The sequence below is a fragment of the Pseudorca crassidens genome, chromosome 13 (assembly GCF_039906515.1).
Source record: "Pseudorca crassidens isolate mPseCra1 chromosome 13, mPseCra1.hap1, whole genome shotgun sequence".
NCBI classification, from domain to species: Eukaryota; Metazoa; Chordata; class Mammalia; order Artiodactyla; family Delphinidae; genus Pseudorca; species Pseudorca crassidens.
Genome location: NC_090308.1, coordinates 55,878,838 through 55,904,879, shown reverse-complemented (window position 1 = coordinate 55,904,879; position 26,042 = coordinate 55,878,838). Strand labels below are relative to the sequence as shown.

At 34.4% G+C, this 26,042-nt stretch overlaps 1 protein-coding gene across 7 annotated transcripts in view; it reads left to right on the top strand.

Moving 5' to 3' along the window:
- Nucleotides 1-26,042, top strand: part of GRIK2 (glutamate ionotropic receptor kainate type subunit 2) — a 642,939-nt gene that overhangs the window by 231,958 nt on the left and 384,939 nt on the right. For all 7 annotated transcript variants that reach the window (XR_010933794.1, XM_067702471.1, XM_067702472.1 and 4 more), the window contains 2 exons: nucleotides 11,901-12,068; nucleotides 15,738-15,995. Coding sequence is in view for 6 of the 7 variants with exons in the window: in XM_067702471.1 (XP_067558572.1) it covers nucleotides 11,901-12,068; nucleotides 15,738-15,995 (426 nt within the window). In the remaining variant the exon portion in view is untranslated. The remainder of the gene's footprint in view (nucleotides 1-11,900; nucleotides 12,069-15,737; nucleotides 15,996-26,042) is intronic.

Sequence of the window (26,042 nt, the reverse complement as noted above, 5' to 3'; positions counted from 1 at the left end):
TGTTACTGTCACTAGGAAAATGTCTCAAAATGCTGGAGCCAGTCCTTTAATTAAATTAGAAATACCCATTACTTCATGGCTCAAGGAAGTCGAAAACAAGTGAGGGGTGTCTCTCAATGTGAAGTAGAGATGGATCACTGCTCCTCCTCTTGGAAAATTCATACATTATACCATATGCTTTCCACGCAATCCTTTTTTAGGAGCTGTGACCTACTTATTCATTTTTCCATGGCATGTCAGTCATTCAAGTCCATGTGTGCATGTTCTTTTCTACTTGCATCACTTAGGTGACCAGGATGGCATCTACCAACTTCACACAAAATAAATTTCAGAGTGTAATGGTCATACTTCATATGAATGTAAAACTCTTAAGAATCTGTTTTAGGAAATTGAAAGTGTTTACCATCCAGAAAAAGGAAAGCTGCTGTGAAAACTACCAGAAGTTGAGGGTAAAGAGTGATGTTTTTACCCAGCAGGAAGCAGTACAGCATAGTGATTAAAAGCTGGAGCCTGGATCGAAGTCTCCTGTGTCTGAATCCAGCATCCATCACTTCCTGACTGTGTAACTGACCTTAGGCAAAATTCTCAGGATGCTGGAAGTGCTCCAAAGTCTTGTTAAAGTACTGGACCTGCTCCAAGGTCTTGCTAAAATAGAGGACATTAGACCCAGTAAAGAAAGTTATTTAGCCTAAAAATTAAAATACCTTGTGAGACAATGGAACATAAAGGAGGTAAGCAATTATGTTATATTTTAATTCTGAATTGCAGAGATACATTCAGAATTAAAATATAATAGTGGGAAATACATTGAAGACAGAAAGTGTGATTCAACATTTCTTGATGTCGTTCTGTTTATGTTTGTAAAATATTTATCATAATGCCTGATATAAAGTCTGCTCTTAATGAATGTTGACTGCTAGAAACTTTCATCCTTCAGAGTAAGCATGGGTTTGAACATGTTTCATACTGATTTAACTTTCTTTTTAAATTTAAGTATAGTTGATTTACAATATTATATTAGTTTCAGGTGTACAACATAGTGATTGAACATTTTTATAGATTATATTCCATTTAGAGTTATTACTAAATAATGTCTATATATCCTTGTGCTCTACAATATATCCTTGTTGCTTATCTATTTAACATGGTAGTTTGTGTCTCTTAACCCCATATCACAGTCTTGTTCCTCCCCCCTTCCCTCCCCACACTGGTAATCATGAGTTTGTTCTCTATACCTGTGAGTCTGTTTCTGTTTCATTATATACATTTATCTGTTTTATGTTTTTAGATACCACATATAATTGAGAACATAGAGTATTTGTCTTTCTCTGTCTGAATTACTTCACTAAGCATAATACTCTCTAGATTCATCCATGTTGTCATAAATGGAAGAATTTTATTCTTTTTTTATGATTGAGTAATATTCATTCATATATATATATGTATATATATATATATATATATATATATATATATCACACCTTCTTTATTCATTCATCTATTGATAGACATTTAGGTTGCTTCCATATCTTGCCTGTTGTAAATAATGCTGCTATGAACATTAGGCTGATTGTGCCTTTTAAAATTAGTATTTTTGTTTTCTCTGGTGAAATACCCAGGAGTGGAATTACTGGATCATATGGTAGTTTTATTTTTAGTTTTTTGAAGAACCTCCATACTGTTTTCCATAGTGCCTACACCAATTTAAAATACCACCAACAGTGTACGAGGGTTTCATTTTCTCCACATCCTCACCAACATTTGTTATTTGTGTTCTTTTTGATGATAGCTATTCTGGCAGGTGTGAGTTGATATCTCATTGTGGTTTTGATTCACATTTCCCTTATGATTAACAATGTTGAGTATCTTTTCATGTGCCTGTTGGCCATCTGTGTATCTTTTCTGGAAAAATGACTGTTGAGACCTCCTGCCCATTTTTAATTGGGTTCCTTTTTTTTATATTAAGTTGTATGAGCTGTTTATATATTTTGACTGTTAACCCCTTATTGGTTATATCATTTGTAAATATTTTCCCCCATTCAGTAGGTTGTCTTTTTGTTTTGTTGATGGTTTCCTTTGCTGTGCAAAACTTTTTAAGTTTTTTAGGTCCCCCCTTCTTTTTTTTTAAAATTTTGCCTTTATTTCTTTTGCCTTAGGAGAGACAGATCCCAAAAAATATTGCTATGATTTATGTCAAAGTGTCTCTGTGTTCTCTTCTAGGAGTTTTATGGTTTCAGGTCTTACATTTAGGTCTTTAATCAATTTTGAGTTTATTTTTGTATACTGTGTGAGGAAATGTTCTAATCTCATTCTTTTACATGTAGCTGCTCAGTTTTCCCAGCACCACTTATTGAAGAGACGATGTTTTCTCTGTTGTATATTCTTTCTTCTTTTGTTGTAGACTAATTGACCATAAGTGCATGGGTTTATTTCCGGGCTCTCTATTCTGTTCCATTGATCTATATGTCTGTTTTTGTGCTACTGCCATACTGTTTTGATTACTGTCGCTTTGTAGTTTAGTCTGAAGTCAGAGAGTGTGATACCTCCAGCTTTGTTCTTTTTCTCAAGCTTGCTGTGGCAATTTGGGGGTCTTTGTGGTTCCATATAAATTTTAGGATGATTTGTTCTAGTTCTGTGAAAAATGTCAAGGGTAATGCAATCCCTATCAAAATGTTCCTACTTTGATAGGGATTGCATTAAATCTGTAGATTGCTCTGTTTAGTATGGACATTTTAACAATATGAATCTTTCCAATCCAAGAGCATGGAATATCTTTCCTTTCTTTGTATCATTTTCCAATTCCTTCATCAAAGTTTTATAGTTTTCAGAGTATACATTTTTTTATCTCCTCGGTTAAGTTTATTCTTATGTATTTTATTCTTTTTGATGTGATTATAAATGAGATTGCTTCCTTAATTTCTCTTTCTGATAGTTCATTATTAGTGTGTAGAAAGACAACAGATTTCTGTATATTAATATTGTATCGTTCAATTTTACTGAATTCATTTATTCTAATAGCTTTTTGGTAGAGACTTTAGGGTTTTCTATATATAGTATCATGTCATCTGTAAATAGTGACTGATTTAACTTTCTTAAACTTCAGTTGCTGGAGTATGCATTATAGTGTTTGAAAGTGATCTGGAACTGAGGGAATGTAAATCAGAGATTACAAATTAGTCAAGTTAGAGTTAGGGCCAGTAAGGAATGTCTCCCCAGAATAGGGGACTATGCTAAAGACTCACAATGCATTAGGAGAGAAAGAAGGTTGGAAAAATGTGTTAATGTTTATGTATGTGTGTGTAGTTATGCATATGTGTACGTTCGTGTGTGTGTGTGTGTTTGCGTGTGTGTATGTGTAGATAGGAACTAGGTTCCTGGGCAGAGGAACATCATTTGGGAAGAATGGAGGCATTTGACCTTGGTTCACTCAGAGAAAGGTAGGTAGTTTTATTTGGCTGTAACACTGGGGAAGTGGGAGTAGTAAGAAAAGAGCCTAGAGAGGAAGGCAGAAGATAGATTATGAAGAACTTGGTAATTAACATTAAGCTTAAAAATTAGGCAGTTACTGAAAGATTTTAGAAAATAAATAACAAGATTAAAGTTGTATTTTAGAAATATTACTCTGGTTGCAGTGTGGAGAAACTATTGAAAAAAGCCAGAGTTGGTGGAGGGCTCAGTAGAAGATCCAGTGGAGAGGCAGGATTACAGTGTGGAAGGCACAGTGCCTCTGACTTAGTCAAGTAAAGCCTGTGAAAAGTGTACAGTGATGTTTCTGTAGAAGTGATGGAGAACTAAGAACTGTTAGCTAAAATAATTAAGAAGATCATTAGCTAGTTTAACAATAGGGAAAGCTTCCAGTAGAGGTATCCATGGTATTATGACCTGAGTCTTTGTCTTTAACTCTCTATCGCTCCACATTTTTACCACTGACTTGGACTGAATATGACCTAAAGACAAAGGGAAAATAAACACATTTCATATATCTCCGTAGTATTAATAACTTGCCTTGGTACACTAGAAACTGAATAAATTAATATTAATAAAGAGTTGATAGAATCAGAATCCAAATAGTATTAATTAGAAAATTAGACCAACTATAAATAGACTATATTAATCAGGGACACATGAAAATAAAAAGAAAATAGTACATCACAAACTTTTTTAATGCAAGCTTAAGATGAATCAGCAGTATGATATTGTATTCTAAAAAAAAAAAAAACGCACTCTTTATACAATGTATACTACATTAATTTAGGGAGCTGGCAGTCCTATTATAATTTGCTTTGCTTGAACCCACTTGGAATATGATTAAGAAATGGACTCACATTGAGCTGTGATACACTGGAGTATGTTCAGAGAAAAAAAAATAACTAGAGAAATGAATGGATCAGAATAGTCATGTGACAAACAAAAGATTTAAAAGTTTTAACCTGGATAAAAGGAAATATAGTAGGAACTTGGTATCTGTTTTCAAATTCTGGAAGATGATCACGTGAAAACTCGGCTTAAATTTATTCTAATCAGAGCAAATGGTTAGAAGCTTCAGGGAGCAAATGTTGGATTAATAGATGAGAGAACTTTGTGCTAGAACTCTCCCAGAGAAGAAAAAAGTTTGAGATAGCAGCAGGTTTGCCATTCCTAGAGACCCATATGTATCAATAGTATTAGAAGCAATCTGAATATCCAACAGATGGGTAGATGAGATAATTAATTGATTGTGTCATTCTTAGACTCCTGTATCCTTTACATTTACAATAATAGTACAATTTTAGTATTAATACATAGTATTTTTATAAATATTTGCAGATTGATTTAATTGAAATATTTGCAGATGATTTAGATGTCTTTTTGAGACATCTGTTAAAAACCTGCCGCAATAACAAAATGATAAGTATAGTTTTATTTTATCCTGTCCTTTTTCTTTCTCCCCCAAACTTTATTATGAAATTATTAAATATACAGAAAAATTCAAATGAAATAAATATTCCTATACTCACCACTTTGATTAAACAGTTGTTAACGTTTTTCCATCTTTGTTTTTGTGATGCCTTACACCTAAGCACTTCATCATGGATCTCCTAAGAACAAAGATATTTTCTTACATAAACGATATCATTATTTTTCCTAAGGAGAAAAAAGAAACAAATAATTCCCTAATGTCATTTAATATCCAGGGCATTTTTTAAATGACCATTGATATTAATAAAGAAACATGATGATTTTATCTTTTTTTTTTTGTTGTTCTTGTTTTGTTTTTCACCCGTGGCTGTGGCTTGGGCATTTCACATCATGCCAGGCGCTGAATTTTGTTCAAAGTTGCCTGTAGGGCTTCCCTGGTGGCGCAGTGGTTGAGAGTCCGCCTGCCGATGCAGGGGACGCGGGTTCGTGCCCCGGTCCGCGAAGATCCCACATGCCACAGAGCTGCTGGGCCCGTGAGCCATGGCCGCTGAGCCTGCGCGTCCGGAGCCTGTGCTCCGCAACGGGAGAGGCCGCAACAGTGAGAGGCCTGCGTACCGCAAAAAAAAAACAAAAAAACAAAAAAAAAACAAAGTTGCCTGTAATCCTGTAGAGGCTGTGTCCCTGGACAAGACCACCCTCAGTGGTGAGATGCCATTTGTGCTGGGGTCAGAGGGGCTCTCTAAAGGGATATATGAATGAACCTGAATGTTATGGGCCTGGATGTGCCACCGTCATATACTTCTAAATTTTGGCCTGTCATGGAAGTGTTCTTTGGAAAGTGTTTCTGAGAAAGGAAGCCTGTGTGGGTGGTAGATTTCCTCTACCCCCTCTGCAGGTTGTGCTAATTTGTGTATGAAATTAACCACTGGGGACATTTCTTCTAACAGCATTTTAAGCTCTTCAGTGAGATGGTCTGGCTAGTAGGGACGAATTTATTAGCACCCAGGGAAAGCCTTGGAGCATCTGTCTTTTGTCTTCCATCTCGTATTTCCCCCAAGTAGTGGCTGTGTGTGACAGCAAAAATTCTACCACGGTAACGTGAGGGGTCTAGACTTTTCCTTGGGAAGCATATTCATCTGCCTCAGTGCTCACTAGTGGTCTAGTGGGTGTATTCTGATGAGTTTAGTCAGCAGAGCATTTTAAAAAGTTGAACTTCCGTTTTGATGGGGTGAGTGCTCTTCAGTCCTCACCACCTCTTACTGAATCTCCAGTGTAGGCACTTAACTTTGCAGCTCTGGACCAAAGGGTACTGGGGCTCAGAGGGAAGGCTGTTCCAGTGGTTGCCTTTGGCTCTGGGACGTTATTGTGTCTTTTAAACTTTGGAGGTTTAGGGGTTGGTGCTGTGATGATATAGACACTGGTCATTCTTTCTGGAACTTTGGAAAGGTGAGATCTGGGGCATGCAGGACAGGATCCTTCTAACTTTGATGTGATGCCGCCTCCAGTGGAAGATTCCTCAAGCGGTAGCTACTCAGGAGCTGATCCAGCCAGCACCCAAGGAAGACTCTTAAGGACCAATCTTATTAAAGTTGTTGAACAGCAAGCTGGGTTTCTATTCGTCCGACCAGCCTCTTCTTGGACCTGCAACTCCTCGACTTAGATGAGGCCAACATTTTTTTACCAAAAGTTCTGGAGGCTGGGAAGTCCAAGATCAAGGTCCGGAGAATTTAGTTTCTGGCGAGGTTGCTTTTCCTGGCTTTCAGACAGCTGCCTTCCCTCTATGTCCTCACATAGTGGAGAGAGAGAAAGAAAGAGATGATTTTATCCTTTGGGTAAGGATTTGTAGAAAATTAAAATTAGGAGGACATCTTTTACATTTATTTAGATAGAAAATAAGGTTATTATAACAGTTGATTGAAAGAAATGGCATATCTTCTGAGAGGATAACAGATGATGTATCATTCACAACATCGATTCCTTTATTGAACTGAATGTCTGTAAGGCACTGTATCTACTTTATGATAGGACCTATTTGAACAGTCTTAGAAGTTAGACGTGAGATTGGTTGGCACATCCATCACAGGTTTATGAGTCATACAATCCTCAGTAGTAGTTAAAATGGACCTAAAAGAGAAAAAACATGGATAGGCTTTAGCAGTTGACTAATATAAATCTTTTATTTCAAGTCTTGGGTAATGTTCTTTTGTGACTCAGAGCCTGTGATAGGGAAAGTGGCAGTGTTGTGAGTTCTGTGTAAATGAGGGATTCCTTGCCATTTGGGATTCTGTATCTGCTAAACAAAGTGGGGCAACTCTGCTTATGGAAAAGAAGACTATTCTATTCTGTTTCTCTCCTTTTTCTCTAACAAGCCTCTTAAAGAATGATGAAAACTATTAACTTTTACTATAAGCTTGGAGAAAGAATTGCAGGCCTGTCGCTTGATACGGAGGTTATGTGAGATGTGATGGCCTTTCCTAAATTAAAACAAACTAGACAAAACAATTAAACCAGACAAAAATAAAATTGTGAGAATGATTATCTTATATGATTTTTTTTTTTAATTTCAGAAAGCCAAAGGTAAGTATAAGAAAGCAGTGAAATTTTGCTTGTATCCAATAGAAACTAGGGAATGTGATGGTAATGAGAAAGTGGTCTATAGATTCTTGAAAATGTGAAACTGTGTGAATCTTGGTACAAGTCTCTGGAAACACTTAATTATAGATTACTAAGATGCTGCTTTAAGATCATATAGTTCTTCTATGTTCTTTATTACCCTGAAATGTATTTTATCCACCAAACATGTTTTTGTGAACTCCTTAGGGTAGCAATTCTGTCTTCATGTACCACATGCTTATGAAATGCTACATACAATTCTGACACTTCATACTAAAAAGAATAAGTCTAGAAGCAAACACCTTGTATAGAAGGTGCATAGCGTGAAATAAATATTATTTCTCAAGATAAGAGAATAAGCCCTGTTCAAAATCATGTGAACAACTACCCTTTTACAGGTCTAAGAATGGATGGAAAAAATGCTTTGCCTTTCAATTTTTTATTAGGAAGTTTTAAAACCAAAGATATACTTTTAGAATAAAAATAGCTGATTTCTTCCTCAGAGAATCAAATGTATAAACTTTTATTTTCTACTTCATAAAGAAAAGAACTGAAATATGTACTTTCTCAGTTCTCTGCTCATCTTCACATCAGCAGGTTACAGAGAATTGCCTCATGGCTTGAGTAAGTAAGGTGTCCTCCTATCCAAGGCTTAGCCTACTTCCCATGCTTTGGATTTGATCCTCTTTGGGTCTTGAGGATTATAACTCATGAGTTGTACCCTCTCTTTTCTGTCTTTTAACTTTCTCTTTCTATTGGTTCTTTCCCCCATCATATAAATATGTTGTCTTTCTCATTAGAAAAGAAACAAATGCATAAACATCCTGAAATTTCATACTATCTCTGGTTACTCTCCTATTTTCTGCTATCCCTTAATATTCTAGCTTCATTTTAAAACGTATTTTATTCATTTTTTTAAAGTTATAAGATTAACACAGGTTCATTGTTAACTATTTAAAACAGACATAAGAAAATTAATCAAATGCCTATCATCTAAAATGAACCACACTTAATACTTTGTTAAGCATAAGTGCAAATTGTAACTTCTTATAAAGCATGTTTTGTCATCAGATACCTTCTATAGAAAAAAATGGCTAGATGCAGAGTATTTTATTAATTAAATGTACCATAGTTATGTAAATAATCCCCTCCCATTGGATATTCAGAGTATTTCTAATCACATTGTTCTTATGAACAAAGTGAGCACTCTTGTAGCTAAATCGCCCACAGTTTTCTTAAGGTTATATCCTATAAGTAGAATTAGCAGATTCAAGTGTATGATATTTTTATGATATTTTTAAAGCTTGATAGATTAACAAAAAGTTTTCAAGAAAGTTTGTATCAATTTATTTTCCTTTTCAACTGTACTTTTTCTCATACCTCCATAATTTTGATCTGTAAAAATTCCATCTCATTGTTTTAATCTTTCTTTTTTCTATATTTGCACATTTTCATGTCTTCATTGATTCTTTGCATGTAATATTTACTATCTATTCATATTCTTCATATTCTTTGCCACTTTTTCCATTGGAGTGATTATATTTCTTGTTAATATTATTTTATATTGAAGATACCAACCTTTTTTCTAATATATATGTTTGTATTTAGTTAACATACTTTCATATATTTTCTTCATATTCCTTTAATCATTTTAATGAGTTTGATTATGAATTTTTTCAAATATTCAAATTACATTCAGCAATATTGCCCTTATTTTTACTGCTTCTGTTATCAAACTTAGAAAAGCCTTAGCACTTTTATGCAATTGTTTTTTAATGTAAAATTTTATTAAAGGATGATCTATATAAACCAAAATAAACAAACCATTGTGTAAAGCCTTAATAATATATATCCAAGCAACTAGGATAAGAAACAGAATACCACCAGCACCCAGAAGCCCATCATTCACCCTCCCTGCACCTACACCCAACACCATTTTTGGAACTTTTTAAAAAATGAAATCATACAGCAATATTCCCTTGTGTCTGACTCCTTTCAGCATTTCGTTTGTAAGATTCATCTCTTACTGTTGAATGTAGTTGTTCACTGATGCATTTATTCCATGCTGCTATGAGTATTCTTATACATGTTTTCTGATGAATATGTATACATATTTTTCTTGGGTATATATCCTGGAGTGAAATTTTGGGTCACAGGGTTGGTGTATTTTCAATTTTAGAAGACTCTGGCACATAATTTTCAAAGTAGGTTGTTATTTTGAAGAGAGGTGAAGGATAGGAAAGTTTTAACCCGCTATCATCATGTGTTGACCATTTCTGTATCCTTATTTTGTATTTATACCACATTCAAATTAAAATTTGAACTAAGGAAAGTAGATATAGTTTTTCCATTTTATTTTGCCATTAAGAAATAACTTCAGATTTGCATTTCTAAAATTGGTTCTGTATTCCTAATTAAGGTTAAGTACTTTCCAATTACTCTATTATTTTTCTGTTCCATATATAAGATCTTACAATTCTGATTACATATTATTATTAAAGTCATCATATCTCACATTTTAGGAATTTCTGTGTATTTTGCCTGAATGAAATTTTGAAGAAAACTACTAATTTGTAGTGGAATAGGCAAGGGCTTTGGAGTCAGGCATGAACAGATTCTAATGTTGGCTCTATCACTTGATGAGTTGCATGATCTTTGGCCAAAGTATTGTTTCCTGTAAAATTTTACTACTTGGGGTTGCTTTGAAGATTTAGTGAAACCTTAAACTCTTATGGAATGTTTGCTCTATGGCAGCCACTGATTCTAAGTGACTTGTTATGAGATAACATTTGCCCTTTACAACAACTCTATGCAGTAGCCTCCATCATCATACCTTCTTTAGAGATGAAGAAACTCAGACTGAGGATTGAAGCAACTGTGCTAATTTACCTGGGTTACAAGTGGCAGAGCCAGAATGTGAACACAGTTTGGCTTCAGAGTCCATGCTCATACCGCTGTTCTCCTCCACGTATATAAGACATCTAATTTTGTTCTTGACACCCATTAGGCATGTAAATGCTTAATATCCTTCTGCTTAGCATAAGTCACCAAAGATTTTACACATATTTGGAGTACAATTTCACACGGTTGATTGTTTCTGTAACTACACCATCAAATTAGTTGAAAAAATAAGAGAAATATTTCTAACTAATACTGTGTAAAATGACAAATTTCCAATGCTTCCTGAATATAAATTTTTCCAATCACTGTGGTATCAGAATTCTGAGTCCTAATTCTTCACATTTAGAGGAATTATTACTATACCATGACTTCTTACTAATTTAGAATAGGTAGTTTGCTGATAGTGTTGTCACCTGACATTCATGTGTCAAAAGATTTTTGATGAGGTATGGATTGCAAGCTGTGGAAATGCCCTATTCAGGGGAGTTTAATATGTGAATGATGGTGCTGAGAGCACATGGTGTGAAATTTGAAAGGGAGAAAAATAAACGTTCTTTAATTTTAATGTTCTGGTTTCCTAAGGACAGAGGTTGGAGGGTGTCAGCTTTCAGGTGCACCCTTTTTCATTCCATTCACCAAAGCAGCAATAAGGAAGAGATTCTGTTGGAGACAAAGGTCCCAGTTAGGTCACTTATAACTGAAAAGAGAGTGATGATGTCAAGGCTGGGACACGAATGAGGGAACTGGACTGAGGCACAGCTGGTGGAAGGTGACAAATGGAAAGGACGTGTCTTTAAATTATAGTCTACATTGTATGGCCAAAATTATATGCTGCAGTGTTATTCACTGACTAAGGGATTTGCACTGTTTGGGAGAGTTATCTTTCAAAAATGTCAAGTGGTTTTTGAAAAAGGATTTAGAGTAAAACAAATAGAAAAATGCTACTTCGTCCTTTTTTCTTGCAAGTAAGATGCTGGAATTTGCAAGTGAATAAGTGTTTTGGGCTTTTAACATGGTAAGTGCCGTAAAAATTATGCAAAAGAATTCTGATTTCTGAATTAATAGAGACAAATTTAATACAGTTTTCCCAATGTTAACTTTATAGCTTTATATCAATATAGAGGATTGATTATTTTCTAACTGTGTGCAAAATTTTGAGGGTTAATGTTCAGTACTTAAGGCAAGATCTATATATACCTAGGCCCTAAAAGAAGCAATTGCTAAATAAAAAGGCAAAATCATATTCAAATCATGGTAAATTTTGGTAGCAGTATCAAAGAAATTTTGCCAGTGTGGATTTATCTTAAAGGGCACATACCAAATATTCAAATTCATAGAAAATGTAAGCACAAACTTCATGTACTTAGACAAATCACTCAAACACACACACACACGTAAGTGCACAAATACATACATAAAAGTACAGAAACCTTCCCAGATTTTCTCTGTCTTGTAAGAACTGTGTGATTATTTTTTTTCTCTGCCAGGTGGTATTTTTGAATATGTGGAATCTGGCCCAATGGGAGCCGAGGAGCTTGCGTTCAGATTTGCTGTGAACACAATCAACAGAAACAGAACCTTGTTGCCCAATACCACCCTAACCTATGACACCCAGAAGATAAACCTCTATGACAGTTTTGAAGCATCCAAGAAAGGTAATTGATAGATATTTAACTGTATGTTTTCTGGAATTCAAATTTGCAGCTATTCTTAAGAGATTTCTTAATCCCTAAAGTAATTAATAAGTCATTAGGAATATTTTCATGCAAATGTTTCTTTTCAAACTACACATAAATTTTATCAGGGAAGGTAAAGTGATATGATTACCTACTGAAAACAATTGCTTATAACATGAAATGCAGTGAAGTCTGGGATAGTGAAAATTTTTTTTCCCCATTAATCCTTTTGTTTTGCTACTAAACTATTCCTATTTTAAGAATTTTCTAAAATAAAACAATACCATCTGTGGATTTTACGAAGTTTTACAATCAATGTTTACATTTTTATTTGCATTATATGTCAATTCCACTCTATTACTGTGGTCTCAATTTTCTGACTACCTTGAAAGTTCTGTGGTTCCAAGTGACTTCAAAAAGTCAGTCTAACCTTAATTGGAAAAATTTGAACAACATTTCATTTGTGTATAGTCTATGCCCATTTTTGAACCACTTGATGTTTCTTTTGGTGACTGAAAATAAATGGCTAATGATATGAAAACCGGATTATATGAAGAAATAATAAAAATACCTTATGAATTTTATTTATTTTATTATTTTGTAAAACTGTGTTTTAAATATAAGAATAGAAATACAATTTTTGGTATGTGACTTTAATACCTATATGAAAGAAGGTAATAGAGAAACTATTATCGAGGCATTATTTTAACCAAACAGTTTTAGTAATAAATATGTTTTAGAGAGATGTTTTCATAGGCTTACTTTGTCTAAGCAGGTGATCTTTTCTTTTGCATGTTTAGGATTCATGTAACAGAAATTAAATTTCATAAAGTAGATATTCTCAAAGGAGTGGACTTGGAAAGCATTTGTTCTAAATTCATATTTTTAAAACAATGTTTGCTTTTCTGTAATGCCAATTATTGTTTTATTAGCTACCTTACATTCATAGAAATGTACATAATTATTTATAATTCTAACTTGATACAGATTTCTTCTAAACTCATTAATATTAATGGCAGTTAATACGGTACAATATTTCTTGAGATGAAAGTATCCTTCTTTTCCCCCAGCTTACATGTTTTTATCAAAACCCATGTTCTGCTTGCCCTTTGAATTCATATCTTTATGAATAAAAATAAGTTCCCACATTTCAGAACCATGTCAGGGTGATGAAAGGTTTTGAAGGCTGAAAAAAAGGGTAAAGGTTATTGTGAAATACTACATTTGTCATCATAATTGCAAAATAAGTCATTAACTGCAAGACAAGTGTATTTGATTATTGACATAGTTCATGATTATTTCCATTAGGAAGAAGAAGCTCTGTCTCAAATGAAATAATTTAGACCAAAGAATATGGAATATGAGTGCAGTATAAATAAAGTATTAATAGATTTCTTATGGTACTTCAAAGTAGCAACATAAAAAAAAAGTGGACTAGAATGTTCTAACAACAAACAGCTTACTATCTTGCGAATATCTTAGCAAAATTATGAGGTGGTAAACTCATTTCGTTTTCAAAATATTAAAAAGGATTTACAAATTTTGTCACCCATTAAAAATCTATTGGGAATCCAGTTTCTTAAGTGACTTTGGCCTGAAGCTGAAAAAGCTCAAGTAAGTGTATGAATAAGTTTCTTTGTGAGTTGTTTAAAAGGGTGGATGTCGAGGTTTGGAACTTGTCTTGTGAAGCTCTTTCTTGTCAACCTGTTGCTGGTTGGAGGGCACAGCAATATATAAAAGATAATAAAAAAGAGAGATCTAACATAGTTTTTGAATCCTATGGGGGCCTCAATAAATATATATGTAATACTGATATTTATGACTAATTACAAAATAACAAATAATAAATTTGGACATTCTTAAAATTTTTTAAAAAGTAATTTTTCCAAGGCAAGAATATATGTTAAATGTCTAAATGTAAACATTTTCAGTGATATATGGTCTTATACTTTTAGTAGATAATATTGTTTTGCTCCATAAATAAACTTTGATGCACTAGAGCTTGAATTATTATTTGAATCATACATTGCTTTTAAGTGACTCCTCCGATACCTGAAAACTCTATTTCTTATTTGAACACACTTCAAAAAGTTCTATGTAAACTAATACAGTGGTTTTTAACTTTCTTGATTTGTGACTTGTCAAAAATCTGGAGAAGGAAGATCTTTTATTTTCAATGTATGTGAATTAAAACCTGTGTGAGTGAAAAACTTTAGGCTCTAACCTTTCTACTGATTTAGAATTCTAATCATTATTTTAAAAGTAAGAATCTATATATTCAAAAATTGTTTATTTATATCATATTTACTTTTTGAAGAAAGTGTAAACTTTTTTTTCCAACTAAAATTTATTAAATATCTCTATGCTTAAGAATCCATCCATCACATTGTATTTTATGTGGCAAAATCTCTGAAGGAAAATATCAGAAAATTTTGCACAGTAGAATCACAAACTATTTGTGAGGGATTAAATCTGAACACCTAATTGATCCCGAAATCCCAATAACAATTCTCCTTAGTCATATTGAAATATTTGCAGGGATATACAAACCATTGCCTCTTGGAGCAAACTTCCACTTTTGAACATTTCTTACTTCCCTTAAATTGTATCAAAATTTGTGAGAAACTTCTAAACATTTGCCCTAATTCTTCCTTTTCCAGTCAAATGAAACAAACTTTAGCCTCTTTCACAGGCCAGGTCTTCAAATATTTAAAGATGAGTTTCATGTTTCCAATAACTATTGACTTTCTAGACCCGAACTTGCCAGTTGCTTTAGTGTACCTTATAGAAATTCAAGTCCCGTCACAGTCTTTCTGTTCCCGTCTGAATACCTTCTGATTTAATTATGTCTCTCTTAATTACTGTAATTATTATTGATGTGAGTAAACTTTTCTACAAGTAAATATTGGACTGGTCAAAAAGTTCGTTCGGGGTTTTTCCATACAATGTTACAGAAAAACCGAAATGAACTTTTTGGCCAACCCAATATAAACTTAAAAAAAGTAATTCAGTACAATATAGAAGACTTATAGTATCCAAAAGCCAAATACATAAAGATGATTAAATACTTATCTATTTAATTACATACTTTGATGTTCTTCCTACTCAATGAGATTAATCCCCATGAAATCACCCTCTATGACTCATGTCAGGTTTTGTATGGGTGTTTGTATGCACCGCTTGACCTATATCATCAGATATTTGCAGATACTTAGCTATGTGTAGCCATAGCTTTTTGGATGGGCAGTGGAAGATAAATGGCTTCTGATTAAGAATTTGAAATTGTAGAGAATGACCAGTGAATTTGGGAAAGAACACTATTCCCCGATAGGAAGTATTCTTCCAAAATGAACACTCTCCCCTTAAATCCTAGAATATTCCCCCTTTTTCTCCTTCATCCTCTCCTCCCTTGACATTATTTGTAGAATTATTTGAACATTGAGCTGTAGGTGTCTAGGTGAGTTTCCCTTGTAACAAACTGAAAATGTTTGGAGTTAGACAAAATGTAAAATCAGCTAGATGCAGATGTTATATTAAAGACAAATCTTCCTTCAAGATGATGCCTTTGGGTTAACAATAATAATGTGGTAATATTGGCACACTGGCATCTCTCCTCTCATTATTGACAGACTTCTATCTCCTCTTCAGCCTGTGATCAGCTGTCTCTTGGGGTGGCTGCCATCTTCGGGCCTTCACACAGCTCTTCAGCAAATGCAGTGCAGTCTATCTGCAATGCTCTGGGGGTTCCCCACATCCAGACCCGCTGGAAGCACCAGGTGTCAGACAACAAAGATTCCTTCTATGTCAGTCTCTACCCAGACTTCTCTTCACTCAGCCGTGCCATTTTGGACTTGGTGCAGTTCTTCAAGTGGAAAACTGTCACAGTTGTCTATGATGACAGCACTGGTAAGAAAAATCAGTAGCCTTTGCAGCTATGCTTTAAATATAGGTAATTTTCTGAAACTTACTCGAGATTCTTACTGTATTCTTTTTGTTTGTTTGTTTTTGTTCTTTTCTTGTGTTTTTTTTTTAATTAAGGGAAGGAAAACATTTGAAATGAAACATTAACACTAATTTCATATGTCCAAACAAAGAAAAAATCATACACTTTTTTTTCTATATTTGTAAAATAAGCACTTTTGTTCTAGGAAGGATGTTACTGTGAGCCATAGTATTGGATGAAGAATAGAGATAATGTGAAATATAATATTGAAATATTCATTCAAAGAATTTTTCTACTAATTTCAGGGTAGTTTCCCAGAGTAAAGCCTCATAACTTGCTGTCACTGAAGCTTATCAAGAAATCCAGGAAAAAAAAAAAAGAAATTCAGACTTTGGCCTTAACATTTTCTATAGCTGTTTATGTGCAAAGAATGTGTGTGAAAAGTAATAACCTTTATATCTGGATGGCACGTTAAAGTACCTATTGAAATACTCTGAGTTTTTGGAACTGTTCATATGTAGATATAGCTTAGGGACTTGGAAAATAGTATTTACTAAGTTGTATTTATTTCCATGTCTTTAGATGAATATTTGCTGGCTAGAGGTGGTCTGTGCTTTCTTGTTTTAATGTATGTTATTATTTTTATATATGAATGGTTATTTTCAGGTATCAGATAAAAACAAGTCTCAGAGAAATATAAGAACGTAAACAATAAAAATAAAGTATTAATTTCCTTGGAAGTTATATTGGTAAAGGAACTGCATACTATTTTGATTATTACTTAGTGATAAGGAATTTCACATTAAGATGTTTATCACTAGTCTAAATAGTGCTCTTTAAGTTAGAATTTTAAAATATTTTATTCTAGAACATTTCACTATACCTTTATGTTTACATTAAAATTGAAATTCATTTGAATTTAAATTCTCTCCAAATACACCAGGAGCTCACTTTGTTTATAAATGTAGTATTTAGAACTACGTGCAGAAATTAGTCCCTTTGCCAATAAAATTGACCATTTGCAAATTGACAGATAGGAGCTCTCCCAAGAGAACAGAGAACAGGGAGTTACAGGGTTGGAAAAATAATGTAAATAACCTGAATACCTTTGATGTGTTTTTAAGCTTAAATTAGACCTGTTAAATTTATTGCATTGTTATATTCCAAATAATTACTTTTCCATCATTGGTAAAGTTCTGTATGTCAAATTATGAATGGCAGGTTCTGTGTGAATGGTTTCTCTGAGGGTGCGTAATGTGATACTCCAGGGTATGCTCAGTTACAAAATGGTCCACTTATGTTTATGGATGGTCATATATAGAAATATACAAATATGAATACACATGCATGAATCCATAGTTCATTTACTTCTCCTTTCTCTTCTGATATAATTCAGGTGAATCCTCACTAAATATCACATATCCTCATATGTATATGCACATAAACATGGTATATATACACACATATATGTTATACATATATATGTATGTTATACATGTGATATTATATATTTATTTCTTATTATCTTAAAACTCCTCATAGTAGAAAGAAATTTGGCAAATGTTCAAAATGTTTATGATATACCACATTTCCTCATTATTCTGTTTGTATGTATATGTATTTGACATTTTTACTTCACATATGTTGTTCTTGAGTGACTGAATAAAGAGATAATGGGATTTGTGATCAAGGTCACATCATAGTTCGGTGAAGTAATGTTTCATATGTAGTTGATCTTTTGCTTTGAATAATATTCTAAATATTTATATCATTGAGACAAATTTAAATAGAGAAATAGTTAATTAGATGTATATACTTTTAACAGAGACTTGACCTAAGATTACATTTATTAAAATAGTTTAAGCTAGGGCTTCCCTGGTGGCGCAGTGGTTGGGAGTCCACCTGCCGATGCAGGGGACGCGGGTTCGTGTCCCGGTCCGGGAAGATCCCACATGCCGCAGAGCGGCAGGGCCCGTGAGCCATGGCCGCTGAGCCTGCGTGTCCGGAGGCTGTGCTCCGCAACAGGAGAGGCCGCGGCGATGAGAGGCCCGCGTACCACCAAAAAAAAAAAATATAGTTTAAGCTAATATTTAAAAGAAACTTCACCATTACTATCACTTGAAGGTGACATCAATACTTGGATATTCTAAAAGTCTTTGATTATTTAAATATGAATGCTAACCTGGAGTCATTACAGAATTATTCATAGAGTAGGTATGCCTTAAAAATCCTCTGAGGGGAAAAAAGCATGTTAATGCTCCATTTTATGCAATATTTAATTCAACAAACATTGATTAAGCCCCTGCTACATTCCAGGGACAGTACCAGGTGTAAGTATATGCCAGTAAAAGAAACAAACTCCAGGCCCCTCTTGAGCTTCTAGTTTCTATTTAGGGATATGTGGTTGTTCATGTTTTTAATACTATTTGTAATGAAATAATTGCATTTGTAACTGGCCTTTTAATTTACTTTTAATTTAACACACTTTTAGAACTTTGCTATTCTTGATTTTTTAGGGGATAGAACTGACTCTAAGATAGAAGATTGTCTTTGAAATGAATTCATAAATATATAGAAGTAGGCTTTTTTTTTTTTTTTTTTTTTTTGTAATTTTGGATATGTTTAAAAGTCTCAAGGTGGAATTTTTTTTTTTTTTGCGGAACACAGGCCTCTCACTGTTGTGGCCTCTCCCGTTGCGGAGCACAGGCTCCGGACGCGCAGGCTCAGCGGCCATGGCTCACGGGCCCAGCCCCTCCGCGGCATGTGGGATCTTCCCAGACTGGGGCACGAACCCGCGTCCCCTGCATCAGCAGGTGGACTCTCAACCACTGTGCCACCAGGGAAGCCCTCAAGGTGGAATTTTACTAACAGAACTTAACAGAGAATTTGTAAACTTCCCAAGTGAACAAGATGACTATTTGATCATGTGGGAGAAAATCTGATGACAGCTAGGACTGTGAACTGAAATGGGAGAGAAATCCACCTCATACCCAGTGAGATAAACATTAATAACTTCATTATGAATTTGTGTATCTGCTGTTTACTGCATGATGCAGTATGCATTTTATATATGTTTCTTTTTTCCTTTCCAGATTTATTATGTATGCTGTTCCTCCCATTTATATTCATTTCTATTTTGTTGTGTAGTCCAGTTTGATACATGATAATTATACTTTCATCCAGTCTTCGTTCCCACCCACAAAACAGATGGGATGGTAGATGAAGTATAGTGCTGGAGTAGGAGAAATTCTTAGAACGATGTTAACAGGACCTGTTTATTTTTTATGATAATTAGCATTTGTTGTTGTCGTGGATGAATGCTTTTAAACACCCTGAAAGTCTGTTATACCTCTGAATGATGTCCAAAATGATGGAAAAGAATTGGCTTCAGAAACAAAACTGTGTTTCTGTCAGTCATTTTGGAACATATGATTCATTTTAAACATAAACTAAAAATAAGTTGGATAGCTGTCAGCTTGTAAGCAATTCCAGGATAAGTTGTGAATATTTGCTTTAAAATTCCTATGTTTCATCTTTGTTTATAGATCAGCAGTCCATTAACAAAGAACTCTGGACTGGTAAACAAAAGCCTGGGAGTCTAGGCCCAGTTTTGCTACTAAATTACTGGTACAACTTTGGAAAAGAGAAGAAGGAAATTGAAATGATTACAGAAAGTAGCTATGGTGCACTAGGCATCGAGGTAGTTGCTATCATATAAACTATTACACTTAATCTTCAAAACAATTATATAGAAACAAAACAATTCTAGGGAAACAGGTTAACACTTCACTATCCTTGCTTCCTCCAGTTACTGGCTTTTCTGCCCACCAGCAGCCCAAGGCAGAAACTTGAACATCTTCCTTGATTCCTACCTTTCTTCAGTCCCACAATCAAGCTCTAATGGTTGTTAATTCTATATCTCTATGAACTCTCAAATCTGTTCATTTCTTTCATGCTTTCTAACTAATTCTTAAGTCAAAATCTTTCACCTGGATTATTACTAACAGTCTCTCTACTAATCCAGTCTCCACACTGCAGTTAAAGTAATTTTTAAAAATGCAATTCTGACCCATTGTCCTATTAATAGTTTCTCTTGCTCTAAGGATAAAGTTAAAACTTTTTTGGAAGGCTTACAAGACCTGACTTCATCTAGTCCCTGTACCTCTCCAATGATATTTGAGTCTAAATCCCTCACTTATGTCTTTCAAATTGAGCCATTAAATTTCTTTCAGGTTCCGAAAATACTGTCCAGTCCACCTGTTTCTCTCATTCTGACCCCAACTCCTCCTCCCCACTAAGCACCCACACACATGCACATGTGTATTTGCACACACACACACATTCATACCATCTGGCTCACATGTCACAAAGAAAGACTGTCCTGACCCCCAGCTCCCAAGCCTGGAATAGGTCTCCCTCAACATATCCCCATAGCACTGCAGTACTCCCATGACCATCCCCTATGAGAACATTCATCACACTATGAATGACTTTTCTTGGCTGACTTTTCCACTCAATCAAACACACATCTGAATAGGATGGACCGTAAGGCTGCCCACTATTCTATCGTTGGCACCTAGGTATTACCTGGCTCATGGAAATACCTAAATAAATATTGAAGGAATGAATGCATAAAAAGGTATTATTATATCCAGTGTTTAGATGAAGAAGCTCCAATGGATTAAGTAATCTGTCAGAGGTCATTTTAGGTTAGGTAGCTCTTTCGTACTCGCCATTGAGTAAATAGATTCAACAATAATCATTTCAAAAATTTTATAAGATATCTGGAGTGAATTGTGCTTATATGTTAAGAGCAATTAAAATATATTTACTCATTTACTTGTTTGAACAATCATTATCAAGCATCTTCTGTATACCAGGTGCTATGTTCAGCACAAGGGACAGTATTATAGGTAAAACTTTGTCTCCATGTGCTCAAAGTTGAGTGAGGGGGAGATAGAACATGTGAGAAGGATACTATTATAGTGTATCAAGTGCAGAGAGAGACAAGAAAAAAATATTGTGGCAGCTTAGGAGATGAATAGAGACACGAAAAGAATTTAAGGGAGGGAAGGTTTTAAAACTGCCTGGTAAAGGCAGAGGAGAGTTTTGGAGAGGATGCCATTATCATTAAGTTATCATAAAGGACAAGTAGAAATGCTTCAACTAGAGAAGGGGCATAAGGGTGTAACACGTGAAAATGTGAGGATGCCTGAGAGCTGGTTTGTCAGGCAACGACAGGCACTTCATTACGACTGATCATCAGAAACAAGGAAACCGAGGAAGGATGAGGGAGAATGTATAAAAGGCCAACGTAGGAGAAATAAAAAAGAGCTTTTTACTAGCTCCTTTGCCCTGGAATCTGCATGTTACAGCAGTACCAGTCATGTTTGCATGATGTTAACCTGCTTTCCAGACCACCATTGAGTGCCTCAGGGATGGACATACACCCATTCAGTTCCTTTCCTAGGAAATCAAAAAAGAGTATAGAGAGAGGGATATCCACTGACTGGACTATGGGTTGAAATCCTGGCTCTGTTGTGTAATTTTCAGCAAGTTGTTTGACTTTAAAAACTTGAGTTGACACATTTGTAAATTGAAGATAATGTATATACATCAGGGGATTGTTGTCATGATGAGTGAGATATGCAGAGTGCCTCATGGTGCCCACATAGTAGGAGCTTAAAACTCTCAATACTAGAAATGGCATGTGCTATGTGCCATTTATTCCTTACTATACTCTAAGAAAAAGGAATCGTTATTGGTCCCACTTTTTAAAATATGAGACTATTTAGATGCAGAGAGTTGAGATAATTTGCCCAAGCTTTCATAGCAAGTAGATGGAAGGTCTGGGTTTTGACCCAAGGCAGTAAACTGCAGAAACCACTTTGTTAAATACCATGATATAATGGTAGTTATTGTGTTTTGATTCGGTTCACTTTGTTGTCATTATTTTACTTTAAGAACAGGAATGACGCAGTCAGAACGATTTTGGTAAATGTTCTCTGACACCAGTGTGGAGAATGCATTGGGGCTATTGAGATACGGTAAGGCATAGGACAAGACCAGAAGCAAGAGAATTTCTGAATTAGTCAAGTTGAAAACAAGATAATAGTCTCAATTAAAGAGGATTTGATAGAATGATTTTGAAGCAGAGAATTCTAGGGAAATTTAGGAGATACAAATTGTAGGACTTAGTAAGTAAATAAGTGGAGAAGTGATGGAGACAGAGACAGTAAGGATGACCTCTATGTTTCTGGTCTGGGTGACTCATCAATGGCACATTTACTAAAAAGGAAAACAAGAAAAAGACATGTGGGAAAGGGTATAATAAATCTGGTTCTTAACACATTAATCTTGAAGCACCTCAGAATCATCCAGTGGTGTTGGAGGTGGAAATCCATCTTGAAAAGTAGGAATTTAGTATGGGCATATAATGCTCCCAGTGGCATTTTTCTCTGCTCTCCATTTGGACTCCTTTGTGATATGAGGAAATGAAGACAATTGACAAAAAACTAGGTCACGGTAGGTCAAGAAAATTCAGAGTTATGCTAGTGGTAGGCAGTCGTGGAGATGAATATAGACATGATAAGAATTTAGGGGAGAGAATGTAGATTTTTTTTTAATTAATGAAGGAAAATCAGTATTTTCTTTTAGATATTAATATTTAACAAACTTAGTTTTGATTAATTTCCATGGTACGAAAAAGAAAAAAAGGCCAGGGCCTTTATCCTAAGCAAAAGCGGAAATGATTTCTTTACTAACTTTATTAACTTGAATGAATTCTATTTATAGACTATGTTCTAGATACATCTGTGTGTGCTTTTGGAGTTAGTAAGAGTAAAAAATTATTTTATTTTATTTTGCACCTATATTTAAATAGGATAACTAAAATAATTCAATAGAAGTTGATGTGAAAAAATATATTTCTAGAAGATACTAACTTTTGAATAATATAACAACTTTTGTGTTATAAAACATATAACCAAATAATTTTAATTTTATTTAAAGGAGTGGGGTAATTTGGATCTAAGATGATTATATGTTATATGTTCTAAGTGCAAAGCTTCAAATTCTCTAATCCCAAGTGGAAATAGCTTCAAGTTCTCTAATTCCAAGTGGAAATACAATTAGCAATTTTGAGTTAAACCTAATTATTAGGATATATTTGATTACATAGCTTGGTGTATTAGTGTTTCCACCATGTTGGTTTTGCATGGACATAGGTTCTTTATTTCCATTTAAGCAAGCCTCAAAATTATTTGTAATATTATTACTTAAATTTTGATTACTCGACAGTATTTTTAAACATATTCATAGAACTAATTATTTCTCTAAGTTTTAAAATCTTTAAAATATTGCCAACCCTAAAAGACAAAAATAAAATTTTTAATCCACAACAATCATACAATTCATATTTCTGCAGATAGTGAAATAAATACATATGTAAAGAAATAGAAGAAGCAGGACTTGTACCAGACTTCAATGATCAGTAGTATTTGCCTTTGTTGGGAAAGAAAAAAATCATAAAGTGAGAATAATTCCCTGGTGATGACCAAACACTGCCAGTTTTCTATATTTAAATCTGGAACATGTTGGCGTGAGCATTCTGGTAACTACTTTTCCCTTAGCCTTTTCCTGGTCTTCTCTGTCTCCTCTATGCAGTGTAGGGGAACGATAGTACTTAAATTATCTCTCTGATGCTCTTGACAATTTTGACTACTCCCTTCTTCAGTGAAAGACTAAAACTCTCCTTGTTTGGCCTCTGTGCCATCATTCTCTCCTTGTTGTGTCCTTTTCAGCCATTTTTTCCCCTTCTCATATTCTTAAACTCTTTTTTCTTTCTCTGTTCCTTAAAAGCTGATGCTGTTCAGGTTTTATTCCCAGGCTTCTTGTTTTCTACTTGTTTACCTCACTGTCCCTAAAGCCTTCCGTCTGACTCATGCCTTTCTCTGCCTGTATGTTGTAGACTCACTGCTGGACATCTTCAGTTGCTTCTAGCAAGTGACAGACTCAGAGATTCAGCCACCCACTGATCATCTTTATTTGGATGTCCCACAGGCACATCTCACCCAGCATAACAAAAGCCAAACTCATCACCTTTATTCCAAAACTTGCTTTTTCTCCTGGCTTTCCCTCTTTATCCAGTTGCCCAGCTAGATTCCTAGTGGTCATTCTAGATTCTTGTCTTTCTCTCTTCCCTCATTTCCAACGGATCGCTTAATACTTCTCATTTTTATCTCACATTTCTCAAATTTACTTCTGTCCTCCATCCCTACCATCTGTTTTAGTTAACATCTTTATCGTAAACCACCTAGACCATGTTCTGCCCTCTACCCTATTTAAGTTCATGTCTCTGATGCAGACAAAATGGTGTTTTTAGAAATGACAATGTGGTGATGTCATGCCCAGGCTTAAAGCTGTTTGGCGGTTCCTCAGTTCTTGGAAGAATGAGTTCTAGTTCTTCAGCATGACACATGCAGCCTTCATCATTGGCACTCTCGTGCCCCTTTGATTTTATTTCCCTGGTATTTCCTCTCTCAATATTTATGCTACAGCTTTCCTTGAATAATTGTAGTTCTCCATTACCAATCATGCTCTGCTATCTCAAGTTTCTTTGCTGTGCACAATTCGTTCTCTCAGCTTGTTATGCCCTTCTCATTTGGTGATCTGTTCACCACCTTCAGATGTACCTTAAAATATTCTTACAAAGTAAACTTGTGAAGTAACCTTCCCTGACTTCTACCTGTATGAGTTAGTATTTCTATTCTTTGTATGATGCAAGAGTTTAGTTGATAAAATAGTTCATCATCAATTTTAGAGTACAATTTTCAGCATGCTCACATGACCCATTTAGCAGAGGTGATGATTTCCTGAACCTAAGAGCTCTAAATATTTTATAATTAATTCCTCCATTTATTTGCTTCTTCCTTTGTTTTTTTAATAACTTATTTCTTTATTTCGTTCACAAGTAATTATCAAACATTTACTATGTGTCATCGCTGTTCTAGGTACTGGAAGTACAAGAGTGAACAAAACAGACAAAAATTCTTTGCCTTGTGGAGTTTGCATTCTAGTGTAGAGTGATAAACAATAACAAAATAAATATGTATATATATAGCATCAAATGTGATAAGTGTTATGGAGAGAAATAAAGCAAGGGAGGCATATAAGGAGTACAAGGAGGGAGTACTGCAATATTAAGTTGGATTGTTATTAGAAGAGACCTTATTTAGAAGGCGAAATTTGAGCTAGGACTTGAATGAGCTGAGGAAATATGTCGTGGGAGTTCTGAAGGAAGAGTATTTCAGATAAAAAGCAAGAAGGTAAAAAATAACCAAGGGAGAAAGAGATAAAGAATTCTAAGTAAGGCAGGTTTTTTTTTTTTGTTTTAGTTAGGAGAAGGATTTTTTAAGAAACTGAAAATTGAAGGAGATTTTTGTGACATCTGTCATTATTTTATATGTGTATATGTGTTTATGTATAGATGTACATATATGGTTATATATGTATATGTTCCATTACTTCGTTGCAATAGTAATGTCATTTCTTTAAAAATAACTCAGTGTAGAGACTTTTCCACATAGAGGCTCATTTTTATATGAATTACTTAGTAGTGATTATGGTCCATAGCATTCACCCATAAAATAGTGATAGGATTCATTTTTAACGGAGACAAGACTTCAGGGAAAGAAGAAAAGAAATAAATCTAACATATATTCATTTCTGCAAGATGTAATAGATCATTTATTGGATACTTGATTAAAAATAAATTGGTTCAGTATCAGAAACACTTTTTTAAAAATTGAGATCCTGAATGGATTAAAACCTAGGTTAGATACTCTTTATACATCAGGTGAACATGACTGCCTTCTAAAACAGTTTTCTGTTTCCTACTGAACATTGTATAAATGTTTATCTTGCTTTAATATAAGGTATGTAAACAATATTTGGGGACAGAGTCCTCTAGACGCAAACATTTAGAGAAAGCAAGAAACAGTTAACACCCA